We start from the raw sequence: 14,783 nt of genomic DNA, 5'->3' as shown, positions 1-14,783 counted from the left end.
ATATTGAGTTTTGGAAGAACCTACATTCACCCAAAATCTGGATGAATTGCAATTTGTTCGATGCTGAATGCACAAGTCTAATAAAGACTCACATCTCGAAGGTTGAAAGTGATCTCCAGACTTGACCAGAAGTAATCCGAGAACTCTGGGTACATGTCCAGCACTTCCAGCAGATCTTCTCGGTGAATCTTATGCAGGTCACAGTATGTCAGGGCTCGAACATCTGCGTTGGATTTCCCTGGTCGGGCATAAAGATTTAGAGGCTCCCCAAATATATCATTTTTACCTGCACGTAATAAAAAAATAGGTAAAATCAGTTTCATGGAAAAGAGAAAAACATAACGCATGGTAGATGACAGCAGAAGGAGTGAAGCAGAGCTGACTTGCAAGTCTAGCATGTGGACTGTGCTGCTCGGTTTGGACTGGGTACTTGGAGACTTTCTGGCGAGCGGCCTCTGTGGGGATGGTCTGTCTGTTTTTGAATAATTATTACTGATTTTATGTTTAATCCATGGCATTACGGGGTCGCCCCATGGTACCAGCACCCTATCCTTTATCACAACCTCAACTCCCCTTACTGACAAAAAGTCAGCACCTCTCTCACATGAAGATAATAGCAGACCAGTTGTTCTAATCCTCCCCAGGACCTGAGAATGGCCCTTCCACTCCTCATTATCATTGCTGTTAGAATCAAGAGACATTTTAGAGCTAATCTATAACGTCTGTCTACATACTAGAGAAACGAACAGTCAAACAAATGCAATTTACAAATAACCAATTGCATGGTGGGTAAAACGTGCCAATGTTATTCTTGTTTCCTTGTCATATAACAGAGTCTGCATTTAGTAGAGTGCTAGCACACATGGGGCAAAACAAAAATACGATCCAGAGGTTTATTTAATAACAATAAATTAAGGTAAAATGTAAACTTTGGATCAAAACAGGCCAACCAAAAAATAGCTACAAATGAGCATTGGCTCATTGTGTTTTGACCCAATTTGTGGAGTTTGGAAAGCAGTAACGTGGCTTTGCCTGGATGTTCGCCACTAGATCCTGGAGGAACCTGCTTGCTAGCCTCCTGCCCACTGACTAAGGGCCATGCTGAAAGGCTATTAACCTCTTAAGGACACATGACATGTGTGACATGTCATGATTTCCTTTTATTCCAGAAGTTTGGCCCTTAAGGGGTTGAAAGACTGGGTTTGTGGGATTCCCTTGGACTGTTCGGGAACCAAACAAACCCACGAACTGCGGACCACCTCTGAGCTTATTGACACTTGTTAACCTCTTCTGACAGTTCTATCAGTGTGGGTTCTAGATGTGCGGCTGGGTGGCTGCCATTCGTATGCATGAACGCGTGGGAACTGTGTGGCTGCCATATTGTTCGCGAGAATGCAGGCAGCAGTGTTTGGGCGTTGATCGCATGTAACTAAAATCGGACATGTTTACTCCTGAACACCGCTGAACTTGGACGAACGCCTGCTCCTTCCCCATACACGTCAGGAGAGCGCCATTCGGTAGGTTTGTTCGTATGGTTCATATGAACAAACGCTACCAAGAAGCCAGAGTGTGCGTTCGGTATTTCTTTTGCATGGAACTCCCAAAGTTGACCGGCAAAAGCACAAAACGCCCTGGAACTGTTTTGGGCATAGGACCATGTGTGCGGCCGGACAGAACTTCCACACGGTGGCATTTCAGCTCTGTTCATGGGATCTGAGCGCTTTTCAGGTATGTTGTGCACTCAGATCCTGGCTACCTGCGGGTGTATTGACTGTGGGGAATATATATTTTTGTGTGTTTTTCATATTCTGTCATTTTATGCTTAATAACAAAATAGAAGGAAAGTCGAGGCACTCCAAGGTACATTTTATGCTTAGTCATGGTGACATGGCATTTTGGGGACATTTTGTAGGCGTGTTTATGGGTGTGTTTACTGTGTCCAAGTATAAAAGAAGGCCATTGAGCCCGGATTAAACAGATTCATTTTACCCTTCATCAAGTCTAGGTTGATGTTTGGGGACTTGGGAGCTATACTCACTGCATCACTTGGGATTCGGGAGACTTATAACGGATATACTCAGCTGGAGTATAGGGGATCTGTTACACTTGTGAACACATTTCCAAAGCTTCATGATGGTGAAAAGCTCCCACTATTGTCGCTGAATGTGCCTTACAGGAATCCAAAGCACGAACAAACGGGGACTCTGTGATTGCTCACCAAAGATTGCAAGATTGCAAGACTTTACTCAATCTGGATCAGGTGAAGAGATGTCAGAAAAAACACAAATTGTCATTACCTAATATTGCTACCACCACATCCCCTCTGAGAATTTCAATGGAGCCACGGGAAAGGAAATATAATGCTGTCAGGACATCCCCAGCGTGGACCAGTGTGTCGCCAGGAGGAGCGTGCGTGGTCTTGAATTTCATGGCTAGGGCACGCAGGCATCCCTTTGTAGCCCCCTTGAAGGGTTTACAGTTCTGTAGGAGACTACGATTCAGGTGCAGACAGATATCAGCCTGGAGACACTCAGGGAATCCTTTTAAAACCTACAGCATTTAGGAGGAAAGATGAGATATCAAATACTAAGCAGATTTCAAAGGAAGAAGAAAGAAATATAGTTCAACATTATGACAGAGAAAGGAAGTCAACAAAGTAAAGGAAGTCACGAAGAAAATAGGAAATATGAGAAAGAGGTGAGATGATGTAAAGGGGAAATCGGAGAAAGTAGTAGAGGGGAAGAAAGATAAAGAGTCTGAGTGAGAAAGGGAGAGGAGGCTGAGTAAGAGAGGGGAAGGAGACAGAAGGAGAAAGATGCAGAGTGACGAGGAAGGGGGTACTAGGCAGAGTAAGTGAGGGGTGATAGCGGCGAATTCAGTGCAGGTGAAGGGGAGAAAGGGTGAGGGAGAGTGAGAGTTCAGCAAGCTGCAGAGTGGGTGAGGGGGTTAGTAAGAAGGAGAGTTGGTGAGGGAGCGGTTAGTATGAGGCAGAGTGGGTGAGGGGGTTAGTAAGAAGGAGAGTTGGTGAGGGAACGGTTAGTAAGAAGGAGAGTTGGTGAGGGGGCAGTTAGTATGAGGCAGAGTGGGCGAGGGGATAGTAAGAAGGAGAGTTGGTGAGGGGGTTAGTAAGAAGGAGAGTGGGTGAGGGGGGTTAGTAAGAAGGAGAGTGGGTGAGGGGGCGGTTATTAAGAAGGAGAGTGGGTGAGGGGGCGGTTAGTAAGAAGGAGAGTGGGTGAGGGGGGTTAGTAAGAAGGAGAGTGGGTGAGGGGGATTAGTAAGAAGGAGAGTGGGTGAGGGGGATTAGTAAGAAGGAGAGTGGGTGAGGGGGCGGTTAGTATGAGGCAGAGTGGGTGAGGGGGGTTAGTAAGAAGGAGAGTTGGTGAGGGAGCGGTTAGTAAGAAGGAGAGTGGGTGAGGGGGTTAGTAAGAGGGAGAGTGGGTGAGGGGGGTTAGTAAGAAGGAGAGTGGGTGAGGGAGCGGTTAGTATGAGGCAGAGTGGGTGAGGGGGGTTAGTAAGAAGGAGAGTTGGTGAGGGAGCGGTTAGTATGAGGCAGAGTGGGTGAGGGGGGTTAGTAAGAAGGAGAGTTGGTGAGGGAGCGGTTAGTAAGAAGGAGAGTTGGTGAGGGAGCGGTTAGTATGAGGCAGAGTGGGTGAGGGGGGTTAGTAAGAAGGAGAGTGGGTGAGGGGGGTTAGTAAGAAGGAGAGTTGGTGAGGGGGCAGTTAGTATGAGGCAGAGTGGGTGAGGGGGTTAGTAAGAAGGAGAGTTGGTGAGGGGGCAGTTAGTATGAGGCAGAGTGGGTGAGGGGGTTAGTAAGAAGGAGAGTTGGTGAGGGGGCGGTTAGTAAGAAGGAGAGTTGGTGAGGGGGCGGTTAGTAAGAAGGAGAGTGGGTGAGGGGGGTTAGTCAGAAGGAGAGTTGCTGAGGGGGCGGTTAGTATGAGGCAGAGTGGGTGAGGTTAATTGGGTAAGGGAAAGGTTAATAAGAGGCAGAGTAGGTGAGGAGGAAGGTTAATACGGGGGGATTGGGTAAGGTTAATACGGGGGGATTGGGTAAGGGGAAGGTTAATAAGGGGGGATTGGATGAGTGGAAGGTTAATACGGGTGGATTGGGTGAGGGGAGGGTTAATAAGGGGTTATTGGGTAAGGGGAAGGTTATTAAGGGGGGATTGGGTGAGGGGAAGGTTCATAAGGGGGGATTGGGTGAGGGGTAAGCTCATAAAGGGGGGATTGGGTGAGGGGAAGGTTCATAAGGAGGGGATTGGGTTAGGGGAAGGTTTAAAAGAGGCAGAGTAAGTGAAGGAGAGGTTAGCAAGTTGCAGAGTGGGTGGGGGGAGGTTAGTAAAAGGCAAAATGGGTGAGGGGGAGATAAGTAAAAGCCAGAGTGGTTGAGAGGGAGGTTAGTAAAAGGCAGGGTGAGTAAGGGGGAGATAAGTAAAGGGGAAAGTGGGTGAGGGGGAGGTTAGTAAGGGGGAGAGTGGGTGAGGAGAGTTAGTAAGGAGGAGAGTGGGTGAGGAGGAGAGTCGGTGGGGGGATTAGTAAGAGGAAGAGTGAGTGAGGTTAAGTGTATAGGACACAGAGTTAGGGAGGGAGTGGGGAATTATCAGGGTGAATAAGGGGTGATTGAGGAAGCAGAGTGAGGGAGATGGATAGGGAATAGGCAGAATGTTGGGAAGAAAGAGACAGATAGTAACAAGGAGAGGAAGAAGAGTGAGTGGGAGGAGGAGGTAGATGTGTGTTACATGGAGAAGTAGAGAGCAATTAAAATCCAACGTTTCAAAGAGAGTGAAAGAAGAACGTTGCAGAGAGAGAGGTAATCAGATGGCTATTGTACTACAGGAAAGGCAGGATGAGAATATTATAAGGGTCATTCTAAGAAACTTTTTTCCATTCTTTCTTTCTGTCCTCTATCTCTAGACCTTGAGCTGAGGAAGAGACACATATATCTGGGTGTCTTGAAACCTTTCCACCAGAAGAAGAACCCAGGATCTCGTTACAGTAGTCCAGGATGGTCGATCTGTACCTTATTCTGGCCGACTCTCCTCTCTAGGGATCGTGAATCAGACATTTCAGTTCATGCACAGGAGTCAGAAAGGAGGCTAAAGGAGAGAAACAGGGAGAGGGGGCTCACTGCGTTCATGTCGATGCCGTTGGTATAAGACCAGGCATGCTGGAAATATTCCTCCAGGCGCTGCCGCAATGGGTTGGGAATCTGGTGAAAACGTATGAACTCTCGGACTCGCAGCATCTGAGTGTGGTACCTCGCTGTACCGGAGTACAGGCGCTGGATAATTGCGGACACATTCCCAAAAATACTGGCGTACATGAGAGCTGCAGATATAGAGCAAGATGGAGTTACAATTTGCACACAAAGCTTGTGAGTAGCAGGGTAGGATCAGTGAATGCAGGGAGAGCAGTATATGCAAGGTGTGTCATGCGTACGCTAAGCAATTAGGAAGCATTCTGTGTGGTTTGTGTGCTTTTAGGTGATATATTGTAGGGGGAGAGGGGTGTGTAAGGTAGTATGGAGCACATGTGTGGAAAGCATTGTGCAGGGAGTTAGAGCTGTGGGAAAACAGAAAGCAAGGAGTGCGCGGGGTGGAGAGTGCAGGAGAAGAGGAGAACCCTCAGGAGCCTCCATGTTTACTCACATCCAATAAGCATGACACAGATGGAGAAGATCTTTTCAGAGTTTGTGTTTGGGGACACATTGCCGAAGCCCACGCTGGTCAAGCTGCTGAAGGTGAAGTAAAGGGCAGTGACGTACTTGTCATTAATGGTGGGTCCTGACTTGGCGTCACTATTATTATATGGTTTCATGATTTGAGTGCCTAGGGAGTACAGCCAGCCGATCGGCCTATAGTCCTGGTCATCATGTTCCATGTTGCCGATGGCGTACCAGATGCAAGCCAACCAGTGGGCGATGAGGGCAAAGGTGCACATGAGCAGAAAAAGAACAGCTGCCCCATATTCAGAATAGCGGTCCAACTTACGGGCCACTCGTACCAATCTCAGGAGACGAGCAGTCTTCAAAAGGCCAATTAGGGTGGTGGTCTGCAAGAAGGAAGAAGAGGTCAGCAGGAGTAAATAAAGAAGAGACAGGAAAATAGGAAGAAGGGAGAAAACAGACTGAAATAAATATCAAGGACACATATTCATCCACGACAACGCCAGGCCATCCAGCCATACATTATAGGAGAAGCTGTAGAACTGTGTGAGCAAACAGTTTGTTCTGATATTCCTTGACACATGTAAACATTATCACAATAGTCAAAAAAAGAAAGAACTGAAAATGCAAAAAAAAAATGCCAATAAATGAGGGGGGATGGAGAATCGACCCATCTTCCCAATCTCTATTTGCAGACAAGAACACGCTACCCCCCCTTTGGACCGGTCCCAACTGGACTGTCTATTACAGTATCAGCTTCACTTATAAGCTCTAAAAGGGTGATTCAAATCCCAGACTCCTGCCACTACCACTCAAGATGGCAACGAACAGCCCAAATGGCAAACAAGGCCTAGATCTGGACAGTCACTTACCGACCAAGGAAGGCCTGCTGCTGGCACAGGCAACGCCTGCCGATATCATATAGCAGCCCCTCTTAAAACTAGAGACACTTGTGGCAGCGACACCACCCAGGCCTCTGAGGGCTATTCAGCAGAGCAATCAGCCGAGTGAAAGGAGGCCCCCACTGGGCACAGCATCTGAGACAGCACACGCTCCGCAATCACTTAGCCCACCCGGGCAGAAGGCCCTGGAGCATCGCCCACACTGGTGGAGGACCAGCCGACATTTGCGGCAATTGTCCATCAGTTCCTTCTGTGCTCCCAAGTACGGGAGGGACTTGGACTACAAAAGAATCCAAGGCCATGGCCTAGGGACGCCGTCCGATACGTCAGCTTGGGGCTAAGGGGACGCCCTATCTCCGACTTACCCAGAGGCAGCCCTCCGGTGTCATCATGCAAATACCGAAAGCTTCCCCATGTTGGGGATCGAATAGAGGGGCGCTTTCACTGCTTACAGGCCTCGGGGCTTAGTATTGTATCTCTTTCGCTTTGGAGGTCACCATCCCACTATGCTAGTTTTTATAAATTTTTGCACGTTGTCTTATGTTTCTGTTTTTATTGCCCGGCTACCTGCCTTGGAGTAAAACTTTGCTTAGACACCAAGTCTCGGTGGTAATAATCTTTCAACTATGTGCTACGTACAGCTATAGCTGGTATACTGTCTGTCATTGTTCTAAATACACATACTCTAGCTCAATTTCTTCTTGTTTATAACATAGGCTTAGTATAATCTGCTTACCACTAGCACACAAGCAACTAATCTGTTTTTATTTTATATTATTCACAAAAATTGTTCACTTAATCTACATGCCATGTACAAGTGACCGTGTATTACACATTACTACTTGGCTTGTCTTTGCTGTCGTGGCATCACAAGCGTGTCTGTTCCTCATTGCACACCATAAAGAATGTAAAAATAAAATGTCAATAAGAGCCAGACCAATCTTCCTATAATATTATCAGACATCATCAATACATCATCAATAGAATCTTGGGGTTAGCAGGTTCAATTCCTGGGATTGGCTCAAACCATTATCATTTTGAGGTAGGTAATGGGCAAAAGTAACATCCCAACGATTACAGAGTAATCCGAGTCTATATTTCTTGGTTGAATACTTTTTTATTAATATTATTTAATATTCATAACTTTTGGGTTGGAAGCCAAAGCTTGTCGCCATGCTATTTCAGTGGGTGCACAGTGGCCAGGGCCGGCGCATCCTATAGGCCAATTAGGCGGCCGCCTACGGCATTGCTTAAGGGGGGTGCCAGCAGCAGCTTTACTGATGTTTGGGCCGCCCCTCTATGTGGGACTAATTATGTATATTGTGTCCCGCTGGTTGATGGCACCGGGCGCTAGGGAGCACTTACATAGCTGCAGACTAGCATCTGGTGCCATCAACCTTCACATGCAAAAATAACAGCGAGCCCTCTACCCCCCAACACGTCCTAATATGCTGCCAGCGCACGGGTGAATTTTGCGATCGCACCTGCCCTTTTCCCTGTACTGGGGGTCATGTGGGCAGGAGGATAGCGAGGGTGGAACTGAGAGAGACTCAAGCCAGCCAGGAGCAGTCCAGAAGCCTGGGACCCACGGAGAGACAATGTGAAATTAAGGCAAGAGGGGGACTTAATATTGCATGTGTGTGTGTCTTTCAAAGAGTGTGTTAGCCTGCTTCAGTCAGTATGTGTGTGACTGCTTTAATGTGTGTATCTGTTTTGATCAGTGTGTGTGCTTGGGTCATTGTGTGTATGTATGTCTGCTTGGGTCAGTGTATGTGTGTGTCTGCTCAAGTCCGTGTGTGTGTGTCTGCTTGAGTCATTGTGTGTGTCTGCTTGGGTCAGTGTGTGTCTGTATCAGTGTGTGTGACTGCTTTGGTCAGTGTGTTTGTGTGTCTGAGTCAGTGTCTGTTTGAGTTAGTGTGTGTCTGCTTGGGTCAGTGTAACTATGGGCATGGGTCAGTGTGTACGTGTTAGTGTGAGTGAGTGAGTGTGTCATTGCTTGGGTCAGTGTGTGTGTGTGTACATGGGTCAGTGTGTGTGTGTGTGTGTGTGTGTACATGTGCCAGTGTTTGTGTGTGTGTCTGCTCGGGCTAGTGTGTGTGTCAGTCTACATGAATCAGTATATGTCTGCTTGAGTCAATGAATTTGTGTGTGCATTGACCACTGATTGTGATTGTGTAGACCATTGAGTGTAAGTGAGTGTGTGCATTAGTGCATTTAGACAGAACGGACCATTTTAATAAAACACTTTTTTAGTCATCAGGCCCCCAGTAACCGCTCATATGGAGTTATTTAATAGCATTGCTGCTTTTCCCGACAGAGCCTAGTAAAACTGACCTTTTACAATTTAGAATTATTGTGTTCAAATATAATAAAATGTCCGTAACAGGAAACTAGAGACATTAACGGAATGGTAAACGAGCTAAGTTTCTAATTAAGGGTTGGGGGTCCAGGCTATTTGCACAATATGGAGCCAATGAAAAACATCCTTCAGATTACTGTGGGACCTCGGTTTACAAACGCCTCGGTTAACATCATTTTCGGTTTACAAATGAAAATCCAATGAAAATAATGCCTCGGTTTACAATGTTTTTTCGCAATACAAAGCAAGTTTCCCCAGAATGCATTGCACCTGGGAGGTTTATAGCGCCGCCCCCTGCATGCTGGAACCTGTGGGGAGCATGTGGCGTCGAGGGTGGGGGTGTTGGAGCGGCTTTTGCATCGAGTTTTGGAGCCATTCTGGAAATTGTTTGCAGGTGTTTTGGGACTTTTTGGTGCATTTCTCAAGCTGTGGAAAGTTAGGGAGCCGAGCTTCGTTGTCTGCATGCCTTTTATTGTGTGTTCTGCATTGTGGGTTGGTTTCCATGCCAGCACATTTTGACCTTTTTCTGACGGACTAATTGGTTTTCAATGCATTCCTATGGGAAACCGCTTTCGGTTTACAAATTTTCCGCAATAAGAAACGTCCCGAGAGCATTAAATTCGTAAACCGAGGTCCCACCGTATTTTTATTTAACTCTGTAAAATGCCATACCATTCCTCATAAATAGGATGTATTGTGGTATTTTCTATATCTCGTGTATTACGATTTATGTCTGTAGTATTAATCAGGAGGTAGATCTGAATATAATGCTGTGTACCAGTCACCAAACACTAATGGGAAACGGTCATTGAAATACCAAACTGTGGGAACACTGCGCCATCTTGTGGTCAAACTAAAGAATGGCTGTTTAATGGCAGTATACTCTGTCCTTTCCATTTCAATGTCCTATTTAGTGTCAAGGAAAGAAAAAAGGGTTTATCATAACACAACTGATTGTGTTGGGTTAACAAACAATATGTGAAATACAAAATATCAAGATTAGAAAAAATCTGCATCTCTGGGAAACTATAGATACATTCACCATGGCGATAGCAGCCAAAATAGAGTGAATAAACTGCTTTGTAACCAAAGGTTTCAGGATTCAAAACCAGGAAAACTGGACAGGCAGAAAGCCTAGCACTCTGTGTATTACTCTACCTCTACAGAGTGCTAGGCTTACAATCCATAATAAACCACGACAAGAGATAAATGGTATATTATAATTATTACACATCCCATTACAATCCATAATAAACCACGAGAGAAAATACATGGTATATTATAATTATTACACATCCCATTACAATCCATAATAAACCACAAGAGAAGATAAATGGTATATTATAATTATTACACATCCCATTACAATCCATAATAAACCACAAGAGAAGATAAATGGTATATTATAATTATTACACATCCCATTACAATCCATAATAAACCACGAGAGAAGATAAATGGTATATTATAATTATTACACATCTCATTACAATCCATAATAAACCACAAGAGAAGATAAATGGTATTACACCCCCCTTACAAAGCATTATGCTATTGTTTTCTTCAATCACCCTTACTGTCGATATTCAAGCAGTCCATATATAATAGACCTACATTGGGGAAGATGTATTAGTGTCAAAGTGTTGCAGACACATCTTGTTCACAATTTATTTAATCTAACATGTGCGTAGGTAGAGGGTAACTGTGTCTGGGCATAAACCTGACCCTTTGATAAACCCAACTTTGCTCCAATGAAATACACCAGACTTTGCTTTGGATTAAAATAGGCCACCGCTTTATTAAAATATAAATATATAAATCTTTAAACTTCAACTTTATAACATAAAACACTATATACATAATTGCTCTGTATATAGATACGTCACTGAGTACCACCTTGCCAACCAACCATAACTTAAAGGCAGCTGCCCCCTACCCTCCTCGTTCCAACCAGCACAAGGCCTTTTCTTGAGCCTACCATTGCGTAATGCTAACCACTAGCCACTAGGTTAGTTGGCTCAGTAGGCATGTCTGTTATCCATCACAGTACCTGAGGTTAGGGGAGGGACAGCCCTACCCATCCGTTTTCCATGGACCGCTGGTCCATGGAAAACAAGGGCCATATACCGCCACAAGACCTGCTGGTTTACCCCTAAATCAGCGGGGCCACCCCACCACCACAACCATGGCCTTCTCCAAAGCCTCCTGCAAAGCTAAATTGAATAAATCCAGCCCAACATCCGTCAGGTGGACCCCATCACTACGAAAATAAATAGAAGCATTACGCTCAAAGATGCGCTGATGCACCGTGAGCCCCCCCATTCCCCTCACAAAACGTGAGACCCTCTTATTGAGCTTAATCCTGCCCCGTTCCAAAGATTGCGGTCGCTCTTGGGAAAGCTACAATTTGTGAGACGTATTATCCCGATGGGGAGGGTGTTAAATCGCAGCTTGGCAGCGGCTACTTCGGGGGTGGATCGCCCTCATCATTATGTACGTATCACTCGTCCATTGCGCGAGAACTTGGGGGTTTGGTCGGTCTTCTTGGACCCTCTTAATGAGCTTAATCCTGCCCCATTCCAGAGCTCTGGGGTCCCTAGCCCTCTGCCAGAAATTCAGAGAAAGTAACTCGGACCATATAAAAAAAAACCCTCGGAAATCGGAGCCAGAGCTCCCCCAAATCCTTCTGGATCTTTTCCCCCAGATCCCACAACAGAACAGTGGCAAGATTGTTTTCCCCAGCATGTATTAAAATGACATCAGGAACACAGGGAAGGCCGGCTAAACGGGTTGCCACCGCATCCCCCGGGTACCGAACCAATGGACGTCTGCCACTGCTGGCAACAGGACCAACTGTAGTCACCCATACTCGCTTTCCGGCACCTATAACGACAAAAGGGGGAACGGAATCAGTCCAGTTGGATTTACATATGATCAAAACCTCCCAGATTCCAATCTCTCAATCCTTTAGATAACGCCTTCAGCCAGCCCTAGGCGTGATGCCTCAGTAGCAGCCCCTATCCGATAGGAGTATCCACCAAACTCTGCGCTAGGCAGCCCCAAAACCTTCAAGACCATGCGGGAAACCCTGAAAAATTGAAAACGGGACAAGAAACTGGCATCCCGTGAACAAACAAAGGACTCTCGCCTGCTGGGTGAAACTCCCAGAAAGCATGAATACATGCCACAGGAAACACCACAGAGCCAGGGATGCTCCGTAATGTGACCCAAGTACCCTGTCCCAGGACATCCGTCTTAGACCTGCGAATCAGAAGCCTCAAGGCATGTGCTTCGCCAAACACATCCCACGATAACAAATCCCCATGGACCAATTTTGATGGGCTCACAAACTCACCCACCAGCATGGCCCCAAAAAAGGCAAAGGAGAATGCCAACCGAAATAATGCCACTTCGAATGGTGAGGAACAAACCTGAGGCAGAACCGAGAATATGCCCACCATAAGAGCGCCGGAGTAGCCGCTGCCAAGCAGCGATTAAACACCCTCCCCATCTGGATAATCCGGCACGCAAATTGAAACAACCCAACAGGTGCTGGCAGCCCGGGTGGACGGGAAGCAGCCGGAAGGTAGCCTCAATATCAGCTTTCACCAGCAGAGCCCCAGGGCCCACCACCCGGACCATCCGAATAGCAGCGTCAAAGGACGCGTACGACACCCTACACAGCTCCTCATCAATATCACTATTTACCGAACCCCCAAACAGGTAGGACAAATGGTGAATCTCAGCCGAAAGTTACCCAGTTCCTTCTTGGACACCACCCCCAACGGGGAGACCCGTAAGTGAGGGATTGGCCACAAATGGGCCACCATTCTCCCAAGTGACAGCTCTTTACTAAGCTTGTCAGCTACCACCTCAGGGTGATTCCTGACTGACTTGAGATTCTGACATACCCCAGGAGAATCCCACACCCGGTGCAGAATCCAAAACCCATCCCGGAAACCCCCCAAGGAGAAGCTCTGCTGCCCTGCGGTTCCTATAACGGTTTAGCCACGGGAGCATCACGCCAACGTCCACCGGCCTAATCCCCTTTCGAGACCACAATTTCCCCTCACTCCTCAGCCTTTTTCCCGTTTGAAACAGTGGGAAGCTGAGTGAGTGCTCAGTCACCAACCACAGGCCAATATCCATTAGATCCCAACCCACGGATGGGCGAACTGCCAGCTGCTGGTGAAACTGTTCGTCATAACGCCACCAGCTGAGTCCCCAATACACCTCAGATGCCGTCCATATTGTATCCTGGTAACAAAACAGGGACGAGAATTTGTCGGGCGCCTTTTCCCCTATAACACTGGCCAGGATCGAGGAGGCCCTGATCCAATTCCCAAATGTTTTGGGAATCTTCCGATACCTAAATTTATCCTTATCTTTATCGGAGTCCTTGGACTCCTTCTCAGGAGGGGGCAAGTCCTCCTTGGGGAGCAGGAGAAAATATCCACAAACTCCCCCTTCCAAATCTTGTCCTGCACCTCCTGGCGCAAATGCAAACCCAGAGGGCACGAGCAGCACATATAGGCCATGAGCGGCAGGCACTACCCCCACACTCGGCAAACCTGCCGCAGGCACAGGAGGGTCAGGGACCGCTGGGGCAGAAGCAACTAACGTCTCACGTGGGGACGTAAAGAAGGAAGACAAACAAGCACAGACCAACGCAGACCGCCCCACTGCCCGAGTAGTGACAGACGCCCGCAAGGGAGGTGAAGCGAGCCTCGTGGCCACAGATCAGCAAATGCGCGAGGTCAGGCCTGCACTCCTGCGCCCTGCCGTTTGGTAGTAAGACTAAGTAGCCTATGGGGATTCTGACGAACATCAAGATATCCATGGATGGCAAGTTTTTCGGGACTTTTAACACAAGAACAAGGACCGACCGCAAGGCCAAAACTTATGGAACTATTTTCGGCTATTATGCCTGTGCGTTCGGTCAAAACTTTGAAGCTCCATAACTCCCGAACCCGTTACCTGAACGGGATGATTTTTAAATATGTTGCTCCCCCAGATTAGGGCTATCTGGGGATACTGGATTTATGAATGTACCCCAGATATTTGGGGTACATCCAAAACTAGGGAAAAAATTTATCCTTGTTAATTATGTTAAAGGTTTATCCAAGGGGAGTAGATGTGTGGGTTGTACCTTATATTTTATTGGTTACTGTGTTAATTATGTAGGTGTATCCCTTGCATGGGCAGCATCACATAAAAGGAGAATGCATGCTGTGGCGAAACCGACCTCGCCACGTGTCCTTGGAGGGGGCTGCTTGCCCGCCTCTTGCCTTTGGACTATGGACCAGACTTTATGTGAATGTGTTAACCCAGATAGCTATACCATGGAGCCTATTCATATAATGAAAGACTATGGGAAAGACTTTAGCTCCATGGCAATTGTACTGTGTGAATAGGATCTGCGCGCTATTCGGTAGTTTTGTGCGCTCAGATCCCAGCTATCTGGGGATATGTGAAATATCTGTGTGTTATGGATAAAAAGTAACTTTCTGTATTTTAAAGTGTTTTATGTCTTTCTGTAACCATGTGGTTAATGGAGTCTGTCTCTGTGCTGGAGATAATTGGATTACTTCTCCAGCACAGAGAAGGCTCTGTAAAAACCGGTCTGAGCTGGAAAGCTAGGGGTTTTAAAAGATACTTTACTAACTTTTGAACCCCTGGTCTGATCCATGCCATTTTTTAATATGTTGTTCCCCTGAATGGATTGATTGTGGATATGTATTTTTATGTGAATGTGATATATGGTTTTAGATTTATGAAAGTTGTGTAAAAAGTATATTTTAAACTGTATGCATAATGGGATTATGTGTCACACTAAGGGGAGGGGATGTGTGGGTTGCAC

At 46.6% G+C, this 14,783-nt stretch overlaps 1 protein-coding gene across 1 annotated transcript in view; it reads right to left on the bottom strand.

Annotated features, from left to right (window-relative positions):
• KCNH2 (potassium voltage-gated channel subfamily H member 2) overlaps positions 1–14,783 on the bottom strand; it is a 347,866-nt gene that overhangs the window by 27,132 nt on the left and 305,951 nt on the right. The window contains exons 7-10 of the mRNA XM_063452917.1: positions 5,646–6,048; positions 5,126–5,325; positions 2,298–2,550; positions 93–286 (exon numbers count right to left, since the gene is read on the bottom strand). Coding sequence (XP_063308987.1) covers positions 93–286; positions 2,298–2,550; positions 5,126–5,325; positions 5,646–6,048 — 1,050 coding nt within the window. The remainder of the gene's footprint in view (positions 1–92; positions 287–2,297; positions 2,551–5,125; positions 5,326–5,645; positions 6,049–14,783) is intronic.

This window comes from Pelobates fuscus, chromosome 4 (assembly GCF_036172605.1).
Source record: "Pelobates fuscus isolate aPelFus1 chromosome 4, aPelFus1.pri, whole genome shotgun sequence".
In the NCBI taxonomy this organism is placed as follows: Eukaryota; Metazoa; Chordata; class Amphibia; order Anura; family Pelobatidae; genus Pelobates; species Pelobates fuscus.
The sequence above is the reverse complement of the archived record's forward strand: the minus strand, read 5'-3'. Positions and strand labels throughout refer to the sequence as shown.